This window comes from Entamoeba invadens (assembly GCF_000330505.1).
Source record: "Entamoeba invadens IP1 unplaced genomic scaffold scaff_1105074724957, whole genome shotgun sequence".
Classification (NCBI taxonomy): Eukaryota; Evosea; order Mastigamoebida; family Endamoebidae; genus Entamoeba; species Entamoeba invadens.
Window position 1 is genome coordinate 159,705 of NW_004191594.1, and position 23,786 is coordinate 183,490.

A 23,786-nucleotide genomic window follows, 5' to 3' on the forward strand; every position below is an offset into this window, starting at 1 on the left:
TCCTACTTTCTTTTGTTTGTTGTTTATTCTTGTATTATAAAGTACTAATAATTAATAATATTATATATAGTAACTTATTATTAGAATTGAATATGACATAGATACAAATAAACAGACTGAAAGTACCCCGCCAAACAAAATGTTGTTGGACTACATTTACTTGAACTCTCTTCTTGACGAATCGAAAATTAAATCCGCTCGTAAAAACGATGTCAACAACTTGACATTTGTAGGTCTTATTTTTAATTATCTAGTTCGTCTCAACTATGAGTGCCAGTCCTCACTAACTCATTGGTCTTTGTAATTCTATTACCAATCCAATTCATTCAAAATAACACTAACTTGTACAAATTTGATTCAATATTCCTTCAAGCGTTTCTAACAGTTCACCAAACTTCTATTGATCGCAACATCATTAACAAAATTCTTCAATGTTCTCAAAAAGCTCTTTGGTGTCAAGTTCTGGAAAAGTAAAACAATCCGGTTTCTTTCTTTCTCAGGCACACCTTCTTCTGTGTTGATTGTATATAAAACCTATTTTTAAGAATATATTTATAATATTTATAATATATTTATAATATATTAAAGTAATTCACAAACTTCTTCAAAAATCGCTTTGGCATTGGGCTGCTCTTTAGAAAAATCAAAAAGTAATTTCGCCAATTCCTCAAAGTTGTTATGATTTTCAATCATTGTTGTTAATACAGTAAACACAATTCGTGTCGATGCCTTTCTAATATAGTCCCACTTGAACATCCTTTTTTTCATGTTTAATTGTTCCACTCTCTCTACAACAAGTCTAACAACACTCATATCTTCATTCTTAATTCCTTTCACTATCATGTTGACACCAAACATCACGAGCTCTTGATCAGTCATAACCTTCTCCGCAAACATTTCTGTCAAGTCAAAAAGGATAGTGTATGACTCTATAACAACTTCTGTTGTATACAAATCAGACGACAATAACTTCCCCAATTTGTCCATACAAAACATGAATGCCTTCTCACTCATTTGTAACAACTCTATGGGCATCCCATCAAAGTTATTCACATATTTTCGCACTGAAAATTGCACAAACCTCGAAAACATGGCGATGTACACACACAACGACTCACACTCGATCTTGTCCCCACTCTTTATCACATCATCAAAGTGTTCTCCATACACCTCAAAGAACGAATCAACCACTCCACTCAATTGTCCATCCGCCAAATTATTCCCAAGTGTTTTAATAGTTTCATTAAACAATTGGCAATACGCATTCCTGAGGTATTTACTCATCTTCATCAAGTTGTCTTTCACATAAGTCACATGTAAGAGTTCAACACAATTGAATAGAAGACTCGAACCAACTCGAATACTGTCGCATTTGGAAATGACGTCTTTCATAAACAAAATACTCGTTATACATCCATTCTCGTCATTCTTCTCGCACTTTTCTTTGATTTGCAGGATCAGAAAATTGAGTAATTGGTTCCCAAAGTCCACCTCTTGCTGCGATATTTCTCTCCCGTTTTCTATTAACACAAAAGACAAGACCATACCATACACCTCAGCTTGGAGTTGTGCAGGAAATTGTCCCACAACCCCAAGAATTTGTTTGAATATATCATTCACCACTTTGTATGTCAGACTCTCCGGCTTCCACATCGCAACAACGTCAAACCCCAATTCCAATATCTCCTTTTTGATATACACATTCACACACTTGAACCCCATCGAAAAGATAATAGAGGCTATTGAGCTCCTCATCTCAATGGTACTTGCGCGTAGCATCCCACATAAGTTCTCTACAAGTACTGCGTATGAAGTAACAAGTGTCTTACATTCATCATCTTGAATACTTTGCACACAAACACCGTACTCTAACACCTGCTTTAAAAATGAAGTACACCCTTCAGGACTCAAATTCTTCCCAGCAAGACTCATGAGAAACACCGAATTTGCTGTACTGAAATCTAATATGGCGCCAATGCCTATTGTCTTCCTATTTAAAATCAGTTCAATTGCATTCTTCGAGTAGTTCTCACATATGGATTTGCAGTTCTCGTTGTACTCGATCAGCCCTCCAATGTAAAGCATAGACTGGTCGATGAGTCGTTCATACTCCGTTTGTTTATTTAACAGATCCTCTGTCAAATCCAACTCTTCCATTCGACCATTTTTGAAGTGGAAGATAGAGTCTAAGATACACGCACACATCACCTCTATCTTGTCTAACTCCCCAATTGTGTAGACGTACCTTGCAAGTATGGGAAAGACGGGATGTAACTCCCTCATCATTTTCACATCGCTGTGGTGGAGTTCATTAAATTTCAAGACACTCGTAACACCATCATTCACTGAAGCTTTGAAATTCAAGTCGTTCATCTGGCGGTCACTATTCACCACAAGAGTCATCAACTGGACGATAAAATTCACGTTGAAATGGTCATTATTGACAGAATTGGCAATTTGCAGTCTCATTGCTTCTAACATCTTAAGCAAATTGAACAACGGAAAATCAGTTCCATGCGCTGATATCATTTTGTCGCAACAGTCACTCACCACTTCATTCAACTCGGGCATTCTATCTGATTAATATAGTTTGCAATATAGTAATTAATAGTATATTTTATATCGAAAGTAAGTTCATATATAACAAACAGAGAAGCTTGTTGGATCATCTTAGTGAAGTCAATTGTTCTGAAGACATAAAATTGAAACGTTGTAAATGCTTTGGCAAAGCAATTTAAAGCACCGGTAAAGTCCGTGTGATAATTATTAAGAATGACCCTCATTATGTTCTTCCCTTCATTAGAAAATTGGATGAACGTGTTAGCCTTAATACGCAAACGTATTTTGACCTTCGTGACTTTGTTCTCAAAAATGTCAAAAATGGTTGAAAGACATGTGAAGAAGAGATGACTGTTTTGTGTGTTTTTGAACAATGTAACAACTTCAGTGACTGGAGAAACAGTTTCGTAATTCACTAATATAGTCCCACAATAGATTTCAACAATTTGACTCAGTAAATTCCCCTTTTTAAGTTGATCCAATGTTATCATTGCACTCACTAATAGACTCTTGACTAGTGATACATCTTCTTCAAACCACTCCCGTCGTATCCGCTTCTCAAACACAAACGTCACAAACCACACAAGCCTTTCGTCGAGCTGTGAGACGTTTTTGAGCAACTCCAATGCAAATGTAAACGCCTGCTCTGTCTTCACAAAGTCCTTTAATTCCGCCTCCGCCCGTTTCATCATCGCCTCATTTGTTGCTTGAAAATAATTTGTAAGTAATTGCATTTTGCTTTTCAAGTTTTTTTAAAGAAAAAATCTTTGATCTTCCAATTCACATCCCTGAAATGAACTTTACCAATTTTTTTTAAAATATACTATTAATATTGATTTATATTACTATTTGTTACTAATATCATCATTCACAAAAACACTTTTTATTTTGTTAAAATAAAAATTAGTTGTTTTTCATAACTATACATAATTATATTTATATAGATAAATTATTATCTATATTATAATATATTATTAATAAATAGTTGTACTAATTTATGATACAATTAATAATAAAATATTATGATATATATTAATAATTAGTAATAATCAACAAAAAGAAAAAGAAGGGAAATAACATAAGTTAAAGAGTGAGTTACATATCCTCAAGTTCCTCCTCGATTGAGTGTGTGATTTTTTCAAAAGAGTCTTTGATTGGTTTGACAAATTGTGAGAGCTGACTCATCATCTCGATACTAATGACTTCCGCTTTTAATATCATTTGGATCTTCTTTGTGAGTAACTCTGCTTGCATCTGGAACTTAGTTTGCTGGAACTCAATCAAATCCTTTTTTGATCGTTGGTAGCATCCATAGACGCACAAATTTCTCAGGATGACGTGTGCATCAATTTCGACCAAAGATGCTTCATATAAAGGTGCTAGTGTTGATGAAATATCTTTTCTGTCTCGGATGATATCTACTATAGTGTGGTTTCTCTCAATAGACTGCTTGACACCGACGTTTTGAAGATCGTAATGTGTAATGTAATTCAAAGTCTCTTCATTGACATAATCGTGTGCATCTTTTTCTTTATTAGGGTTGTATGGCTTACACGTCTGTGTAGGTTTGTGTTGATGGTCATTAGTGACTTGCATGCACACCCAACAGAAGAATGAATGACACTTATAACATGACATCCATTGACATCCTCCATTCTTTTCAATGAATGTCCCACATTTTGGACATGGTCGAGAGTTCTCTCGAATCCATTTCAAATTCAATCCATCTTTCTTAAGTAACTCAGTCCACTTCTTCCACATGTCACAAGAGGCTGGACGGTGATTGTCACTCCCACACAATAAACACAAATCAGTTTCACAGTCACACACCGCCGTCACAGCACCACCAAAGTACTCTCCTTTGAAATGAAGGAGTTTAGTGCATTTATTGTTATTACAGTACTTACAGATGATTTGTTTGTTGTTCTCTATAAACCCGGTGATGAGTAATCCACAGTATTTGAAGTAAGTGTAATCATCAACTAATTTCCGTACAACATCCATACAGATACAACACTTGCATCCGCCAGATAAACACCGCAAGTTACCTATTGTCTTCCCAGACTCTTTCATCCCACTCAAAATGTGGTCGCGAATACAATTCACACAAAATGTATGTCCACAGCGATTTGTCATCATCTCCTCTGGAAGTTTGTCCTCGTAACAGACATCACAAGTCACACCAGAAGTCTCAAGCATTTTCTCCCTCTTTGTGTTCTCCTCTTCAAACCTCTTTTGAAGTTGGTTGAACCACACCCTCATGTCTTTTGGCACGTTCTTCTCGTTTGAAACAGCTTGGATTATTTCTTTTTCACTGGGCAGTCGGGTGGCCAAATCATAATAAAATTCTTTAGAATAATCCAATAGAGGGGCGGCCGTTGCTGTTTCCAGTGGTGGTGCAATTCTTCCCCTATATTTTTGAAGTTCATTTTTTAAAAGTACAATAAGCTTGTGAAGGTTGATTCTGATCTGTTGTAAAGCATCTTCTTCATTATTGTTGTTCATCATAAGGGCAGCAGTGGCTATGACTTTGTTGAAACCACGAGACATAATACTATTGACGGATTCTTCACTCACAAATAGTGTCCCATATTGTTTATAAGCTAATTTGGTATAGTCTGCGGGAAAACATTGTTCTTTAGGTGCATACCATTCTCGTGTCTTTTGAGAATACCCACACTTCTTCAGGAAATTGTCGTCATCAAAGAATTTTTCTTGAAGACGAGAAGACTTGAAATCAAAGTCATAAATCAACGACAAAGTAATTGGCTCAACAATATCAAAAAGCTCAGTACTTCCTTGTACCTCAGACTCTATCACTTTAAGAAGTTCACTTCGGTCAAGACACTCAGTCTCTTCTTTCATCTTTTTTCCTAGTTGTAAGTTATTTGGTTGTATACTTCATAACTATAAGTGATGTATGTTACAAACTGTAAGTTGATAGGGGAAGACTGTCGATAATACGTTTTGTCTGAGCATCCATTCTTTTTTTCTGTTTTCGAGTTCCATGTTATGCCTCATCCATCATTTCAAAAATTGTTGTTTAAAAACATATTGTTTTTTTTAATGTAAGAAACAATAGTTTTTGTCTCGATTTCAATGTGTTTTTTCTACAATTAAATCCTGTGATATATTAATAAATAGATTTTGTAAACTTCACATGTTTGAAAAATTTAAAGTTCAATCTTTGACTCACAAATTGTTGAAAACATATGCTATAATTTTGATTATTTTATTACTAATATATGGTTTAGATTTTTTAGAAATTAAACAAAATGACTCATTTGTTATTTTTATATTTTTTGAACAAATATTTTTCAAAATATTTTATTATTATTTTTTTTTCAAAACTATTGTTTATTTGAATTTATTTATTTATTAATCTGATACTAATAATAATGTATTAGAATCAATTTATTTTATCATAAAATATACAATTAAAAACTATTTTTTATTTTCTAATATTTATCTGAATTAATTTATTATTCAATCATATTATTTCACAACAAAATGTTAATAAAAAGAGTAAAAAATAGTTAGTAAAATAATTTACCAAATAAAAAACAAAAACTATATTTTATAAATATTTTTAATATAAACTATAACTATTATTTTCCAAACTAACATGACGAGATAGAAACTCGAAAATACACTCAAACATTCTCGATGTTGAAAGACCAAATGAACGAGTACACAAACCTTCGTCAACCCGATGACGAAGAGGAGGAACAAAAGTCTGATGGGTGGTTGATATGGTCGATATGGGTAATGATGACTATAGTAGCTGTAATAACCTTTACTGTATCATTAATGAGTCTTATATTTTTCAAATTAAAAATGGAGTCAACGTATCAGACCTTCCAACAATCGACTTTAATGTTAGCGCCAAAAGTCTTTACGCTTGATTCTTATCGTCTTCCGCCCCCTGCAGAGTGGGCTGGCTTTGATTGGGGAGTAGTCGAAAGTATTCTCTTAGGATCCGTCAATCGTGTGAATGAACAATCGAAGTGGAGGTATCCACGTATTGATCCTGTTGCTTCAAATGATTTGTACAATCGCTTAGATAGTAGTAATATTCCCCCTGAGAGTAACACTAGATATACAGCTTCCTTCTATGAAGCCAACAATGATAGTCTGAGAGTTGAAAGTTTGTTATTGACATCCAATGTTATTTACTATAACAACATTATAACAATTATAACAGTACAGTTGGGTACACATCACATCCATCAACAACCTTTTCCATTGGTAGAGTCAAGGATTCGTTAATGAAAGCTAACAACTACCCGAATGTCCCACAAGACAAACCACTCCACCCAATCATTTTAACACACGCGTCGTATAAAAATATCCGCACGGTCGGTGGAAATCCATTTGAGTTTGACATGTGCTATAACCAGAACTGTGAAGTGTTGGACCAATTCACTGCACGAGGGCTTCGGTCGTTTTCTGTGGTCGGGTGGAATGACAACATACGATCACTTGGTTCCATTCGATCAAATGGAGAAGCTGCTGTGTTCCAAGGTGGATTTATAGTGAGAACGCCGTCACAAGATGTTGGTCACACCCTCGCATATTTCACAGGAAACTTTTCGGACACCAAAGAGAATGAAATCTGCCCGAATTTGCGGTTGAGGAAGAATTGGAATCCATGTCAAACTCATATTGAAAGCACTTATGGTATGAAGTTTGACGATGCGAAGTATTATAGTCGTGGGGAGAAGGAAACCATCACTTGTATCCATTCCCTGAATACTCCAACCGCGTTAATTGTTATTCTCGACGATGGAAATAAACTTATGAAGACATATGACCTCAATGTGAATAACACGTACTATTTAGTCACTTCACCGAACGCATTTCCAAAGTACATTAAAACGTATAAAGAGGCCGTCTACGACATTTTATTGAAGGAATGCAACAAACAAGAAGAATGTAACTTTTTGGGGTTAAAAGAAGTGTCAGAAGAGTTGATGGGAGAGATCTTTAGACCACAGATATTTGTGAAGAACGGAGAAGAGTGTTCTTTTGTCTTGTTGCCATACGACACTTTGATGCGAATGAATTTGTTACTTCGACCAACTCGAATTAATAAATTGGGAAACTCATTCATGTCGTACGACTTTGTTTATTATAACTTGCAGATGAATAGCTCATTTGAAGAGAGTTACAAAAATGTGAAAATGGTTGAATTCAACGAACGACTGAACAAAGGAGAGGACGATTTACTCTTCTTTCGAATCAATTAACCTTTATAATACATTCATGACGTTCTTTTTGTTATAATGAATACATCATAATTGCTTTGTCCATTATTTTACAGTTCAAATGATGTTTTCTTCATTTACAGATCCTTTTAATTTTTTGGCCTTCAAAAAGTCAATTCGTTGTTTTGTATAATTCAATTTGTCCGTTTTTTTCTTATGATTTTTTCCTTTTTTATTGTTGTGGTGGAAGAAACGAATCGCACAACTTCTGTTTGTTAAGATTAAAATGGCACTTTTTAAGTGGAGTTTCGAAATATAAAAAGCGAAACACTAAATAAATAATTGGGGTCACTTAACAAGAAACATATTATAACATTTATTATTTATATAAATATGGTTTTCATATTATAAATTATAGTATGTATTGAACAGTGAAACGGTTTTGAGTTTAAAAAACAAGTCTAAGGGGAACTTTTTATTGTTGTTGTTTTTTGTTTTTTGGCTTGGTAAGCAGATTTATTATTTCTAGTAAAAATATGGTATATATAATTATATACAATAGCTAAATAAGGGTTTTTCAAAATCGAAATTAATGTGACAAAAAAAGCATGAAAAAACGATGAAAATAAAATACTCAATTACACCCCGATTTCCCGTTGTATTGATAACAATTGAAAGAAATTTATACGAAATTATTCAAGCGAAAAATTTAATCCAAAAGGTCACTAAAACCAGAATACAACTAAAATGAACTAATAAGAAATGAGTCAAGTTAAAGGGTTTAAAAAGCATTCATCCAGTTGTATGAATTGCAACAAGGCCGAACTGAATATTCAAAATGTCGAATTCGTTGAGGAAGTCCAAAATTTCATCAATGATCAACAAATATGAAAGCTTGGAACAAAAGAAAATCCGAGAAATTCATATCGAAGATGAAGTCAGAAAAGAAAAAGGTGCCCAAATACAGGGCTCAAAAGCTAGTAACTCAGACAAGGTAGCTGAAAAGGTTACAAAGGAACAACAAGAAAAAGAAATAGCTGCCAAACAAGCCGCTGAACAAAAAGCTCAAGAAGAGAAATTAGCACAAGAAAAAGCTGAAGCAGAGAAGGTTGCAAAAGAAGCTGCAGAGAAAAAAGCACAAGAGGAAAAAGAAGCACAAGAAAAGAAGGCTGCTGAAGAACAATTAGCCAAAGAAGCAGAAGAAAAAGCAAAACAAGAAAAAGAGGCTGAAGAAAAGAGAGCAAAAGAAATTGCTGAGAAGGAAGCCGCTGAAAAGAAAACCCAAGAAGAGAAATTAGCAAAAGAGGAAAAAGAAGCTGCTGAGAAAGCTGAAGCAGAGAAGGTTGCAAAAGAGGCTGCTGAAAAGAAGGCCGCCGAAGAGAAAGCAGCTGAAGAAGAGAAATTAGCCAAAGAAAAAGCCGAAAAGGAAGCTGCTGAAAAACTCGCAAAAGAAACTGAAGAGAAAGGTTTGTTACGTATTTTGCACACAATCATTTATATTGGTTTGATTTGAAAATTTTATTTACAAACAGAGAAAGAGGCTGCTGAAAAATTAGCCAAAGAACAGGCCGAAAAAGAAGCCGCAGACAAAAAAGCTCAAGAGGAAAAATTAGTACAAGAAAAAGCTGAAAAAGAAGCCGCCGAGAAAGTTGAAGCCGAAAAGAAAGCAAAAGAGGAGAAAGAAGCTGCTGAAAAAGCAAAACAAGAAAAAGAGGCTATTGAGAAGAAGGCTCAAGAGGAAAAAGAAGCGGCTGAGAAATTAGCAAAAGAAAACGCAGAGAAGGAAGCTGCTGAAAAAGCTGAACAAGAAAAATTGGCCAAAGAAGCTACTGAGAAGAAGGCTCAAGAGGAAAAAGAAGCTGGTGAGCAAAAGTTAAAAGAAGAGAAAGCCGCCGAAGCAGATAAACAAGTCGAAGAACCAAAATCTGAGACGCAACAAGAAGAAGTTCAAAGAGAAGAAGAACATAAAGAAGAAACAAAAGAAGATGAAATTCCAACTCAACGCATCATGTCTAAAGGAGAAAAGAAAGCGCGTAAGGCATTAGAGAAAGTTGGACTTGTCGAAGTTCTGAATGTCATTGAATTTTCGATGAAACGTGCTGATGCGAAGTTTGTGATTCACAGCCCAGCAGTTTTCAAATTGCCCGGCTCAGAGCAGTATGTCGTTTATGGAGAACCAAGAAACGAAATTGTTGATGAGAAAACACGAAGACTCTTCGAACAACTTCAGAGAGATATGGCTGAGAAACAAGCTGCAGACATCGATCACCATGAAGTACCACAGACTGAGAAGACTGAATCTTCTACTACAAATGCAGAAGAAGATAATGGCTATACACCAGTCGAGGCAGATGTCTCTGTTTTAATGGCACAAGCCAACACAACACACGAAAAGGCGTACGCCGCACTCAAGAAGACAAAGGGTGATTTGGTTAATGCGTTCTTTGAATTCCAGTAATCAAATTATTATGACACTTCTTTCACCATCTTTTCATTCATTAAGGGTTACTCAAACCATACTTTAATAATAAAAATACTATAGTATATTAGTTTAACGTTCTATTTTATTCAAATAGAGCCTAGAGGACGACTAGTTAAATAAATAGATTTGAATATTAAAAAATATAGTAAATGCTTTTCCTTTGAAAAAGTAAATGAACTGGAAAAGGAAAAGGATGGAGGCAATTTTACTAGCAGAGAAGTCTGGTAATAATGAGGAAATCCAAAAAGCAATCATTACACTGTTGAACAAAGAACCGGCTAATCAATTTGGTATACAACGATTGATCTCACTGCGTATCAAAGAGGGCGACACCTCCTCCGCTATCAAACTCTTATTCAAATACAACGAAATGTTCATCGAAGCACAGGCACACGTCCAACTCGCTCAACTTCTGTGTAATACAGAGAGATACGACGAGGCTTCAGAAGAACTCGACGAGGCTTTATTACTCGAACCAACCAACTTCTATCTCTGGCAATTTGCTGGAGAAGTGGCTTTGAAGCTGAACGACATGACCAAAGCCAAAAAGTTGTTTCTCACATCTTCAAAGCTTTCAGACTACAAATATTTGCGAGCGCTTATGTCCGCACTTTACACTATCAATCTTTCCAAAGAAAAAGGCGAAAAGGTCGATGCAATCTGCTCGCAGTTCCAAATCTTTATTGACAAACTCCAAGCAGATGTTGCCGGTATAAAAGAAGAACTCATTGCCTCTTATTGATTAATTTTTACTATTTTAACATCAAGTAGTCTGTCTGTCTGTGATAATACAACTGTATAATATAATATATATTATATTGTATAATATATATAGATAGATCTGTATAATGGTACAAAATAGTTAATATATAATACAAAGAACTTCTCAAAAATAAGACCGTTGCAAGTTCTTTCTTTTTTTGAGCATCTCCAGTCTCTGGGTTTCGCGCGAAAGAGTGTTGACTTGGTGTTCAGTTTGTTGAGTGTTAGCCACAAAAGGTTTTTGTGGCTCAATGACACTTCTCTTGGGTGCGGTGATATATCTTACAAAGGCACTCCTTCGATATGTGTCTTGTGCGTTCTGGGCTTCTTCAAAGAGTGTCTTCACTGTCGACCGTTGTGTTTGTTTTACTTCATCAGGCTTCTCCACTTCCATTAGTATTGTTCCATACTCTTCAGGCTTTTCTTGTGCTTGTTCTTCATGATGTTCACACTCTTCAATAGATATCCCACTGTTATCTTCCTTATTCAAATCTAAGTCGGTGTTCAAGTCAAAACAAACATTCAAAGTCTCCTCCACATCGCCCTTCTCTCCATTCGATGAGTTCTTCCCCGATGTTTTGTCCGAGTGGATACAAGCTGCGTCCAAATTAGTATCTATTTTAGTCGTCTCTTCTTCTTCAACGATCACACGACTTTCATTCCTTATAACAGTCGACTCGACTTGAGAGTTCTTACTAAAATCCTCTATGAATGCATTCTGAAAATTGTCATCCCCAAAATCCGTGTTTGTCGTAATCAATCTCTTAGGTGGTAAGTCTTCGATGTACCCACTGTTATAATTGGCGTTCCAAAATTGTGTTCTGTACCCACTGTAAATGCTTTGACAGGGTCGTTTGTCTTCTTTGGGGTCTTCTTCGATTAACACTACAGGCTGAGGCTTCCGAGGTATCTTGTAATGAACTTTCTGTGAAACAGTCATCGAATCATTGACATGTTTGTTGGCATCATTCACACTATCGTTCAATATTCGTTGCTTAATTTCCATCAAACGGAGTCGCTCGTTGTCCACCACTTTCTTCTTCTTTCCAACCAATTTGGCTTTTTCGCCTTTCCCAAAGTTGAGGGTTTCGACTTTCTGAAGTTTTCGAGGTAATCTTGGCCGTCGGGCTTTTTTAACAACTTTGTCTACTTTGACTACTTTAACAATCGAGTTTTCAGGTTCCTCGTCGCTTTCACTGTCATCGGTGAATATCTCGGTGTCGCTCTTTCCGTCGTCGAAATATTCCAATTCAGTGTCGTCCGACGTTGACATGTAATTTAAATTGTTTTTATATTCCAAGAACTGCGTGTCGTCATTCGCAGACTCTTCCGACATCGAGTCTTGTGGCGTGAACAAAATTTTCTCGCTAAAGAGTGTTGGACACGCTTCTTTGACTATATCTGCAATATCCTTTCTCTTTTGTTCCTCGTCCATCCGTTTCTTTCTCACCTCTCGGAGGGCAAGTTTGGGTTCATCATCTCCGTTCTCGTTTTCTCCGGTTGTTTCGTTCTGTTGTTGACTCTCCACCTCCATCAATTTGTTTGGTTTATTCACTTCAAAATACTTCGTAAAGTCGTGGGACGTGTTTTCTTCTTCTTTTTCCATTCTTAACCTTTTGGTCATATTCTTTGTGTCATTTTTCTCGACTTTTTCATTCGCAACTGAATTTTTCACAGTGATGCGATCGAAACCATTAAACTCCTCCCGTTCTTCTATGTCTTCACGTACTATCATACGCACCCGTTTAGCTGATTTGGTCGGGTACTTTGATGGCCGGAGCGCATCGAGCATTTGTTGTGTGACGATAACTTCGGGGTGGAGGGGTTCGTCACGTTTCAATACAATGAATTCATATTCCTCCGCGTACAACGTTCTTGTCATCTTCGTGTGAGTCTTTGTTTGTCACATCAATCTATTTCAAAGAGAACAAACTCGCTTAACTATCCGTTTATTGATTTCTTCCATCAATCGTGTTGCTTTAATACATTTAACTAGTTTCTTTTCCTTAAAGATAAAGTATAATTATTATTATTATAATTAAACTTATATAATTAATTCAACAGTTTTAGTGGTATTTTATTAGTATTGAATAGAATACTATTCTATGATAATAAAATAGTTTTATTGTATTATCAATATTGTATTTTAAACTGGTATTTGTATTTAGAAAATGAATTATTATTTGTTAATAAAGAAACTATTATATAACTATAATTAGATGCCATACAATTACAACGAAATAATTGAATAAACAGTGCGAAGGAATTAGTACTTTGATATGTAGAAGAGAGGATTTATGTTGTTAAGAACATACCATTTTTCGTCCACTATCTTTTGAATGACTTTAGAACACTTTTCGGCGTATTCATTGGTGATAAAAGATGCTCTGAAGACTGCGCAACTTGACAAATTCTTGATGACGACGGTATTCTTTTCAGGTGAAGATATGACTTGGTCATCAATTTCAAATGTTTTAAATACTTTATTGGTTTGTACGTTGATGACAAGAATCAAATCGTTGACTATCAATACAACGCCACTTGTTTTCTCACCCAAGTCGACGTCTCCTTTAAAAAACAAGACTCTGTTAGATGTAAAGAACTCCAGAAGATTTCTTTTTTCAAATTCCACGTACAAGTTGTCTCGTGCTGTTGCGCGTTCGTCGACTACTTTAGAGAACGTGTGATACTTTCTATAAGCTTTATTTAATACGACGATGTCTGGGTGTTTGTTTGGTGTAGTTTTAATTAATTCAGAGATTAAGATAGGGTATCTCATCACACGTTGAACTGGTTGAATCAACAATTGTTCGAGTACTTGGTGTTCCAATTCTTGTTGCATTTTATTAGTTTTGACCAGTTCGATAACAAGTGGGTTCTTTGTAGAGAGTTGTTTCCAGACTTTAAGAGAGTAGTTGTAGTGTATAGTATATTGCAGTAATGGTATCACATGAGTGAAACAGTCTAACAGTGAATTCCCACACATACTCTCAGCTTTAAAAGTGTGTAAACACCGATTCAATTTGTCTTTCACTATTAAACAGTTTTCACAGACACTTTGGAAAGAAGGGTTAAAGATCCGATCAACATTCTCTTGTGTGGGGGCGGTTATCCCTAAGATTTCTAAGCCCTTTTCATTATCTTGCCGACCCCCCTTTTCAGTGGAAGTGTATGCCATAGTTTCTAATGGCCTTTTGAAGTACTTTACCAACAACTGCATGGTCTTGTAGAGAGTTTCTTCTGTTTGAGCCATCTCGTTAAACACTTTCTTGCGCTTGGAAATCATTTTAAATGTGCACACGCGTCTTGTCAGAAACCCACGAATCACTCTTTGCATTTGACATATTCTGAATTGCGTCACTTGATCTTGTAAAGTCGAATCACACGTCTGTCTGAATAACATCTGCTTCGGTGACTTCTCAGGACTCGTTTTTGTCCCGTCTTCTAAATAGAGATTTCGCTTTATGGAAAGACTACTTGCTCGTTTTCGTTCACTCACGTTGCAACAAAATTTTCCTAGAAAATTTTCATCACTTGCAATACAAGTTCTCTCATTCTCCGGGTGACTGACGCTATCGTCGGAGTTTGTTTCCTTATTCTCATTTTTACTCTCCGAAGAGAATGAAAGGACTTTTGAAACATTGACACCCTTCTCTCTATAACTTCTTCTCTTCTTTCTTTTCTCGTCGAACACTTGAACGTTTTCAACAATAGAATACCTCTTAAAATTCTTTTCTATCTCCTTTTCACTGATGTTCTCTTCTTGACGAGCTTCATGTGTAAGAGCAGAGGTAATACTTTGAACACTTCCATTTGTTTCATTTTCTTCTTGAAAGAAAGAGTCGGCGACGGGGTCTTCTTTTTTCAATGATAATCCACAACTGTACGACTTGATCCGCGTGGTGTGTTTTCTGATTGGCACTGTTCCAAGAAAATTGGTCTTGAGATACCCAACTACACGTCCTTTAGTATCTTTTGTCCAGAGACGGAGTTGTTCGATGACGCTCTGTCTTCTGTAATCGTCGTCGACTTTTCCAAGTAAAAGTTGTTGAATAGTGTCATGAATTATTGCTTGTTCATTCACTGAAAGGGTGTTTTGAACAACACGTGTAAGAACACTAGAATTCATTGAGACAAATAAAACCTTTAAAAAGTCGATTTGTTGATCAATTTGGAAGTACGATAAGACACAACTTAATGGAACACCGTGTTTTAACAATACTGCAGCTCTTTCATACACTTTGTGTTTCGGTGTTTGGTTATAACAAAATGTGAGGGGGTAGTTTTGTGCATACTTCACTAGGATTTTGATTTCCTTGAACTCATAAGACCCAACCAAGTACTCGACGTTTGTGTTCACAAGAATGTTTTGGTATTTGGAGAGGATGGAGTAAAGTGAGGTCTGTTTAAATCTGTCTGAACTGATCAACGAAACTGGAAACGAAATTTTCTCTGCAAACGATGCAAGGACAATGTAGGCACTCATTCGAATGCAAGTGAATTGTCGAAGAATTAATAAGTTAAAAAATTGGGTTTGAGAGAGGAATAACACGGCGATATAAATAGTTTATCTTTTTAGTATTTTATTAGTTATTTATTGTTCCAATTTGCTTTGTATTTAGAAATTTGAAAGTATTTTGTTGGTTCTTTAAAAAAAGAAAAATAATTCATTGAATTAATTAACAATTATTAATTACTAATATCTTGAATCTATAATTAAAGAAAAATAGTGATGCTATTTTAAAGAGCGCCATTCGAAATATTAATGGGGTATATTTTACTGAACCATTTATTATATTAAAAAGAACCATTAACAAACTCAAAAGGTGTGTTTAGAATTTTGTATAATTAAAAATACAAATGCAATGCTCAAACGTTGTGTTTTTAATATTTAAATAGCTTTTAATACTATATTATACTAAATTATAATGAGTAATTGGCTGATGTTTGTAACATGACTTGTGAGTAGATAAACACATAAAAATGTGTGAATATTATAACGAAAACACTACAATTGAGTTAGTATAAGAAGGAACCAATCCTCCGTCATTTAATGGATTTGACAGGATATATTGTAATAATACAAACATAACACACAAATTAGAGAGAAGAAGGGTCTGGATATAAACAAGTGTCATTCAATGTTTTTGTCCATTGAGAAACTCTCTCTATCTTTTGGTGTGGTGAAAGGATGTTAAAGTTTTTTAGGTTACTTTTTGTCAGTCTTTTTTTGTCGTTATTTTTGCGTGGTTTTTTTTCACTACACTTTTTGGTCTTTTCGATGAGAGAGCTTTCGACGACGTCTGAGTTGTTAGCGGAGTGCGTTACACACTTGTAGTCTGTTAAAAAGAATGGTGTGTTTAAAAGTGCTGTTTGTTGCATAATAAGTTAAGAACTCAATTCATTTAAATAAGAAAATTTAGCGAATGAAAAAAATGAAAAGAAGACTTATATTTGGTATTGACTCTTAATAAGAGTTTTCTTTTTATTAGAATGATTTTGCATAAGTTAGCCTTCTTTCTCTTTATAATTCGGCAAAAATAAAAATTGCCTTGAGTTTCGAGGAGTGATAACACGATAAAAAGCGGTGGATTATAAATATGAAAATTTTTGTAACACATAAAATTCACAGGATGAAATTAATAAAAATATTTTTGGGTCATTTGCGGCTATTTGTCGTTTCTTTTTGTATTATATCGGGGTTTAACAACTTTTTATTATTACTTTTAGTTTTCTTTTTTTATGGATGAATTGACCTAAATCTCCGAACACAATGACGACTAATGTTGTTTTTTCTTCCGCCATTTTTGACATTTCGGGTTTATTTAATTATTATAACTTTTTTCCCCTAAAAGTCAATTTTATCGGTATGATTTGTTATTTTCAGTTGCATTAATAAGTTTCGTTTTCCGATAAAATAATAAAAAGATGAATATGTAAAAAAATAAAAATTAAATGGGTTTCAAGAAAAAATAACAAATTTGCGTGTTTGAATTTTTATTTAAATTAGTTTAAAACGATTGGTTCAATATTAAATAATTACTCACCATTTTGATTAAGGCACACGTCATTATTTATTAATTACATTACAAGATTTTTATGACATAATAACGGGATATTAAAGTAAAATGTGATAACAGAAAATAATAATCAACAAAACCGCCGAAGTTTATTACTCATTATTTTAATTATAATGTTAATATTAATGTTATTGTGTATTAATGCAACAATAACATTTTTGATGACAATTAAATCAGTATTATTTTTCAATATAAAAAATAATTTGAATATTTTTTTCTATTTATAAATAATTTTTGCAAAGCTTTAAATAACAAGCAAAAATTCTTATTGGTGTTTGAAAATACAAATTATAGATTTATTATTAAAAAAAGTTAAATCTTTTGAATGTTGTTAGAAATTGTTTAATATTTTGACTCTTGTTACACAATTTAGTCGATATTTTGAATTAATTATAATAATAATAATAATAATAATAATAATAATAATAATAATAATAATAATAATAATAATAATAATAATAATAATAATAATAATAATAATAATAATAATAATAATAATAATCAATTATTTATTACATTAGCTCAATTTAATTAAAAACAATTTAAAAGTATTATTAAGAACACCAAAATAATTATTTGAATACACATTATGTGTTTGTTTAAATTATTTAATAGAACAACATTAAGGTATAAATATGTTTAATTAAAGTGACAGTGGTAAAAGCTTAAAGCCTCTTCTTTACTCTTTTCAATAATTGTTTTAAAAATCAATTTTTATTGTGAATTGCACTCTTGAAGTAAAAAGTAAAAGAGCCTGAAATAACATATTATAAATAACATTTTTTGAACAAAAATACTTGAAAAGTATTTAGATGCAAGGCCGGAGCAACACAAAAGAACGAAACGAATATAATTCTTCTCATCGGAAGAGAAACAGTGAGGACGATGCCTTTTATCAAGGCGTGTATATTGGCGTTCTTAATAAGTTTTACGACCTTCGCATAGAGAAGCCAGAGCTTGCCAAAACCATAGCACACCCATTTTTCCGTATCGTTTCTATTTCGACGGAGTATGACGAGATCCAACTTGCTGAGTATGTCGAGAATAGATGCAACGAGATTTTTCAGTCGGACATCTCTTCTGGGATGAAAGTATCGACCGTACAACGGCGGTTTGAGCGGAATAAAGTGATTGAAACACTACACTTGATGGTCGATGCGATAGAGATGAAGGACTTCTCGTTCTCTTCCACTGAGAACAATGCGCACGTTGACAAACACACTTATTACATCAAAGACAAATACAACACTCTAGATATTATTAAAAAGGGGTGTAAAATAAACGAGTTCATCACGCAGCTGTTTACGTACGAGAGCGAACTTCTTCTTCAAAAGAATGACCAATCCCTTCAACAAATTCTTGGCTTCTGATTCTGTACTTTGGTGTTATTAATCCACTTCCTGTTATTTCAATTTTATCCAATTTCTAAAATGATCTCCACCACTAGTAAATTATTACAAGGAAGAGATTATTTCTCTTGCTCTTTGCAAATAAATTTTCGCCTCTTCTGTGTTCTCGATCCGCCACCCCTTCTCAATTTTTGCTGTGATTGACTTGGAAATAACTTGGAGTCTTTGTGGCTGTAGTGTGTTTATCTCATTTTCTTTCATTTTCTCGATCTCGTTCCGCCTCTTATGTTTTTCGTTTATTTCGTCTGATTTTCTTGTAACTTTTTTTGGTGATTTTTTTTCCTCTTCCGAACTTTGTAGTTTTGGCGTTTTTTCGCTTTTTAAATTTTCCACTTTTTTTTCTTCTTTTTCTTTTTTTTTGACAAAATCGACTTTTTCGTTTTTTTCGAAGTCGATTTCGATATTTCCATCGCTTCTCCATCTTCCCGACTCGTCCTCTCCGGTGAATATTGCGAACCCGTCGCCCCCAAATTTCTCGATGACGTGTTGTGATGGTTTTTCGATAAGAACTTTGTCGACGATGTCATTGAATACGACGAGATTGGGGTCTCCGAGTCGAAACGAGATTTCCGCGATTTTTCGAATTTCTCGAGGATTTCGAGTTGGGTTGATGTGACACAGATACTTCTCGGCGGCTAATTTGTCTTCGGGATCAAGAAGCGCAAGTTGAGTGAAGAAATTTGAGAATTCCGAGATCTTTGCGAGATCCGGAAGGTCTAACGTCAAAATCAAATTTTTGAAATTGTCAATTTCACTTTTTGGCAGAGGGATTGAAAGTGCGTAAAACAAATCCGCAAAAAGTCGGATTTCTTTGTTTTTAACGGAAGTGAAAACTTTGTCAAAATGTGATTGAAATGTTTCGTGTGAATCGGTTTGATATTTTTCATCGAGTGATGTCGCAAAAATAAAAAGAGGAGTTACTTGTTTGATTAACCACGCTTCCATTCTGGCTTTTTCATTTCGTTTTGTGATAAAATTTATCAAAAATCCATTATCATTAAGTAATTTTCAAATTATAATATTGTTAATTTTTATTATTTATGAAATGGTTAACTTAGAATTATTAATTAATTATTAATTTATTATTAATTAAATCAATAATTTTAAGTTAGAATTATTGATTTAATTAATATATTAATTCTTATGTTATTATTATTATAATAATAATATATAATTTGGAGCTTGTATAATTATTTTAGTTTTAAAATTTTTTTATGAAAAAAAATGAATATTATAATAAAACATTAGAAAATATATTAATTAAAATAGTTTAAACAATGATATAATTAATTATTATAAACAAATTATTAATTTAATATAAAAATTTATAGAAAAATATTAATGATTTGAAAACCATAATTAACACACATTACAAATAAATATACAGACAGACACTACCCTTAATTGAGAAGAGAAGGGTGTGGATACTCCGCCTTATTTGATTCATTGACATGAATCCAGTCATTTATTCTTGACTCCTTATTGCTTGAAGTGAGGAACGAGATAGTCGAGCACTTCAAGTTGTTTTGAGTAAGTCTCTGGTGGTTGTAATACTGAACATCGTTTTCATTTGACCATTGCGAAATACTATCGAAAGACAGAGGAGTTCTCGAGCATTCGTATTGAGTGTTTTGTTGTTGAAAAGTTGTAGACACACTTCTTGGGACGATGTCTGAGTGGTACGAATTGATGTGGTTGAAGTAAATTGGGTAGTATGTTTGCATTGTTTGCATTGAATAGAAAACTTAGTACAAAGCATAAATAACAGAATTTCATACATCGCTTTTCTTCTGGTAAAAAAAAACAATTTTAATAAGTCAAAAAATTGGTATCAAAACGGGAATTGTGTGTTGTATTTTTAGAAGTTGTAATTCTATTTCGAAAATAGAAAAAAGAGTTTTGGGTGTTTGCGAAAACCAGTTTTGCCATTAATTGGTGTACTCCCAAATGTCCCGTTTTTTGATTACTATTTAAACTAAAATAATAAACTTACCTCTTATGAATTAAAGGAGTTGTGTAACTTTACACACAATTTGGCGGATTTATTCGATGAAAAAAGACTCTGGGGTAGATCAAAAATCTTTTTTTTTGGAAAAAGCAAGTTGTATTACCGATCGTTTCTCGCAAGTTTTCGGGGGTAGAAAACCCCAATTTGAGTATAGAAGTGTTCCGCTAATATCCCGTCGATTTGCATGATTTTTTGTGTATTTTAAAAAAATAAATGAACCCAAAACTAGCAAACTGTTGGTGTAAATTTAGCTTAACTTAAAAACGTTTTTAGAACCAGACGGATAAAAAAAACAAAAAACAGTCAAAAACGTCTTCTATATAGATTGGTGGTTTTTTCGTCGCAAAAACGTTTTGTATTCCCAAATCTTCGTTTATTATTTAATGAAAAAATACTTCGTCTTAATGTTCAAAACAAATTGGTTTAATAAATTAACTGATAAACATTTGAAATCACTTCGGCTCATTTCCAAGTCTCTATTTTTGAATTTGGAAATTGTTTTGTTTTGTTATTGGTCTGTAAGAGTAGTACATTATTAATAATTAAATTATTAATTGTTATATAGTAAGTTGAAATTCTTAAATTGTTTACCTCAAAATAGATATTATTTAAAAATATAATTTTGTTTTACTTTCCTTTTTTTCGCCAACTTACGAAAACAATACTTTTGTTTTTTTTAAAATAATAAAACAAACTTTTTTTAAAACAAGGCAAAATTTGATGATAAAAACTAATAATTGCTTTAGTTTACATTATTTTTATATTTTAAACATTTGTTTTTTTAATAAATTAATAATTTTATTATTATAATTTCATTAACCAATTTTTACATTAAATTATTATTATTTGTACGAAAATAGAATTGCCATATAAGTTTTGTAAAAATAGAATTATAACTATTTTGGGTTTTAATTTGTTGCAAAAAACGTGTACTATTAATAGTCGTTCAAATTAATCATGAGTATGGTACATTTTCATCATCAGTTGTATTTTGCCTTCATTTTTTGAAATATGCAGTGTTTATTTTTCAAGTTAGATCAAAGTTATGCTTTAATTTTACCATAAAATTTATATGTGGACGGACAAAGAAACGAATAAATAACGAGAGGGTTTCCAATTTGACTGAATTTGTAACATTCGCTTAGTTTTAAAATAAAAGAATCAATGATTTGTTACTAAAACCAGTTACAAATAAGTGCTTTTAGTTATTGATCAGATTGTTTATATATTAATAATACCAACCATGTTTGTTTTACAAATAATACATCAACTAACAACAATTGTTCGCTATTTCATCGGGACAATTGTTCATAAATAAATTCGAAATAAATCATATTTTAACATTTAAAAATAGTGAAATAAAAAATAAAAAACAAGAGAACAACAAAACCGAAAGTGTTTCATTAAATGTTTCTTATTGAAGAGTTATCTACAATATCGAAGTAAATTAGTTATTAAATTTATCATCTCATATATCATAATTTTAAATAAAATTGAAACCATAATAAAGTCCATATGCATGTGGCATATTTGTTGTTTCTCAACCAATCATTCATTATTATAATACAACAGACTTGATGAATGTCAATATAAATAACAAGAATGGATCTTTATCATACTTTTACTTCACAGCATTACTTCTCTAAACTGTTACTATACTATTATTTGAAATTAATATTTTTAAATCATGGTGGATTTTTGAGATTCCTGTCCTTTTGGCCTTATAGTTGGCCACATATTTCAGATCACTCAAATTCCGATCATAATATTTATATTACATCGCATAATTTCTTAGTTTAGTAAAGTAGTTTATTTTTGGTTATTTTTACTATTATGTTTTGGAAATATTTTCATTTTTTAATTATTGCTAAACAATCTCACTAAATAACATAATATCGTTCTTTGATTGAAAACTGATACTATATATAATAATACATTTAATTATATTATTTAAGTAGTATTTCAATTTCTTTTTGTATTTAAAAATCATTTCCAAGACTCAAACTTGTAAGGCATTAATTTACAGATGTTTCCACTTCAAAAAGAAAGAATGATAGTCCAATTTACAGCAAACGACGTGGGTTCAAAAATAATACTTAAAGTAATTGAATTGAATCGACCAAAAAAGAAATACAAAACTTACTCCCTAATTATAAATTATAAAGGTACAAAAACAAAAGTCTTATTTGATTGCTTCACTTCCCGGAAATTGAGTGGATAACCGTCTATGAAATAAACATCGAAACGAAAAGACTGGACTTTATAAGTCGTCCCAAAATGGCGCTTCGACCTTTAGAAGAACCACGTCTTGCCACCACACAAATCAATGCAATATAAGGTGAAATGAACTTTGAAAACCAAACCACCATGTCTTGCCCACTCGGAGCCAAAGAATGCCCAATCAAGCCATTTGCTGAAAAAGTTCAGAAACAAGCTGTAGATGCTATTCATCCACCATTTAAAGTACCAAAAGACCTTAATGATGCCAAAAAAGCTATGAAGGATAACATTAAGAAGTATGGCGAATTCTATATGTTTGTCACTGGATTGTTGATCTCCATTGGCGCTTTATGTGTTCACGTAGTTATGTTGTTGTTACTTGTCGCAGTTTATGCCGGACTTGTCTTCGCGTGGCCAAAGTATATTGAAAAGTATGTGAAAGACTATATGGACAAATTTGATATTAAGATCTGCTATATCCCAACACTTGTTGGCGTCGTCTTCACTTTGTTTGCTTTGATGTTCGGAGCCCCAGGTGTTTATATTGTCTTCTTGTTGATTGCAGTGATTGTAGTTGTTGCTCATGCTTCACTTCAAGACTACGATGTTTCTGATAAGATCAAGGAAAAGGTTGAAGCCAAAGTCCAAGAAAAGAAGGAAGAGATTAAAGAAAAGGAACAAAGCAAGGCTGAAGAAAAAATAATGAAAGAAGCCGCTGAAAAAGTTGAGAAGGAACAGAAAAAAGCTGCAAAGGAAGCCGAGAAAGAAGCTGAAAAAGAACAAAAGAAAGCCGAAAAAGAGGCTGAAAAAGAAGCTGAAAAAGAAGCTGAAAAGGCTGAAAAGAAGGCAGAGAAAGAGGCTAAGAAAGCTGAAAAAGAAGCCGAGAAAGCTGCTGAAGAAAAGAAGTAAAGAATTTCATCTTTAAGTAATTCACTTCATTTATTTCAATTTACACCATTTCCAAGAAATAAGAGTTTTTGCTCTCATCCAAACTTTAAATTTTTTTCAGTTCCAATGAATACATCAAAGTTTTTCGATGCAACAAATAGTTCGATTTGA

At 33.2% G+C, this 23,786-nt stretch overlaps 11 protein-coding genes across 11 annotated transcripts; 6 read left to right on the forward strand and 5 right to left on the reverse strand.

Annotated features, from left to right (window-relative positions):
- Positions 1-2: 2 nt before the first annotated feature.
- On the forward strand, positions 3-304 carry EIN_376080 (hypothetical protein; the record flags this gene model as incomplete). Its single annotated transcript, XM_004182761.1, has 2 exons — positions 3-14; positions 116-304. Coding segments are annotated over 2 exons (201 nt in total), but the record flags the coding sequence as incomplete, so codon positions are not given.
- Positions 305-378: 74 nt separating this feature from the next.
- Positions 379-3,293, reverse strand: EIN_376090 (hypothetical protein; the record flags this gene model as incomplete). Its single annotated transcript, XM_004182762.1, has 3 exons — positions 379-534; positions 601-2,572; positions 2,650-3,293. 3 exons carry the CDS (start codon positions 3,291-3,293, stop codon positions 379-381), a joined length of 2,772 nt encoding a protein of 923 aa, XP_004182810.1.
- A 361-nt stretch (positions 3,294-3,654) lies between these two features.
- On the reverse strand, positions 3,655-5,542 carry EIN_376100 (ariadne RING finger, putative; the record flags this gene model as incomplete). Its single annotated transcript, XM_004182763.1, has 2 exons — positions 3,655-5,432; positions 5,491-5,542. The coding sequence occupies 2 exons, from the start codon at positions 5,540-5,542 to the stop codon at positions 3,655-3,657; spliced, it is 1,830 nt and encodes a 609-aa protein (XP_004182811.1).
- A 683-nt stretch (positions 5,543-6,225) lies between these two features.
- EIN_376110 (hypothetical protein) lies at positions 6,226-7,808 on the forward strand (the record flags this gene model as incomplete). The annotated part of the gene is made up of 2 exons (XM_004182764.1): positions 6,226-6,706; positions 6,769-7,808. The coding sequence occupies 2 exons, from the start codon at positions 6,226-6,228 to the stop codon at positions 7,806-7,808; spliced, it is 1,521 nt and encodes a 506-aa protein (XP_004182812.1).
- A 796-nt stretch (positions 7,809-8,604) lies between these two features.
- On the forward strand, positions 8,605-10,224 carry EIN_376120 (hypothetical protein; the record flags this gene model as incomplete). Its single annotated transcript, XM_004182765.1, has 2 exons — positions 8,605-9,232; positions 9,299-10,224. The coding sequence occupies 2 exons, from the start codon at positions 8,605-8,607 to the stop codon at positions 10,222-10,224; spliced, it is 1,554 nt and encodes a 517-aa protein (XP_004182813.1).
- Positions 10,225-10,420: 196 nt separating this feature from the next.
- Positions 10,421-10,990, forward strand: EIN_376130 (hypothetical protein; the record flags this gene model as incomplete). Its single annotated transcript, XM_004182766.1, has 1 exon — positions 10,421-10,990. One exon carries the CDS (start codon positions 10,421-10,423, stop codon positions 10,988-10,990), a length of 570 nt encoding a protein of 189 aa, XP_004182814.1.
- A 144-nt stretch (positions 10,991-11,134) lies between these two features.
- Positions 11,135-12,976, reverse strand: EIN_376140 (hypothetical protein; the record flags this gene model as incomplete). Its single annotated transcript, XM_004182767.1, has 2 exons — positions 11,135-12,892; positions 12,944-12,976. 2 exons carry the CDS (start codon positions 12,974-12,976, stop codon positions 11,135-11,137), a joined length of 1,791 nt encoding a protein of 596 aa, XP_004182815.1.
- A 300-nt stretch (positions 12,977-13,276) lies between these two features.
- Positions 13,277-15,496, reverse strand: EIN_376150 (Rho/RAC guanine nucleotide exchange factor, putative; the record flags this gene model as incomplete). Its single annotated transcript, XM_004182768.1, has 1 exon — positions 13,277-15,496. One exon carries the CDS (start codon positions 15,494-15,496, stop codon positions 13,277-13,279), a length of 2,220 nt encoding a protein of 739 aa, XP_004182816.1.
- Positions 15,497-17,902: 2,406 nt separating this feature from the next.
- EIN_376160 (hypothetical protein) lies at positions 17,903-18,460 on the forward strand (the record flags this gene model as incomplete). Its single annotated transcript, XM_004182769.1, has 1 exon — positions 17,903-18,460. One exon carries the CDS (start codon positions 17,903-17,905, stop codon positions 18,458-18,460), a length of 558 nt encoding a protein of 185 aa, XP_004182817.1.
- Positions 18,461-18,544: 84 nt separating this feature from the next.
- On the reverse strand, positions 18,545-19,444 carry EIN_376170 (hypothetical protein; the record flags this gene model as incomplete). The annotated part of the gene is made up of 1 exon (XM_004182770.1): positions 18,545-19,444. One exon carries the CDS (start codon positions 19,442-19,444, stop codon positions 18,545-18,547), a length of 900 nt encoding a protein of 299 aa, XP_004182818.1.
- Positions 19,445-22,850: 3,406 nt separating this feature from the next.
- Positions 22,851-23,636, forward strand: EIN_376180 (hypothetical protein; the record flags this gene model as incomplete). The annotated part of the gene is made up of 1 exon (XM_004182771.1): positions 22,851-23,636. One exon carries the CDS (start codon positions 22,851-22,853, stop codon positions 23,634-23,636), a length of 786 nt encoding a protein of 261 aa, XP_004182819.1.
- Positions 23,637-23,786: the final 150 nt, after the last annotated feature.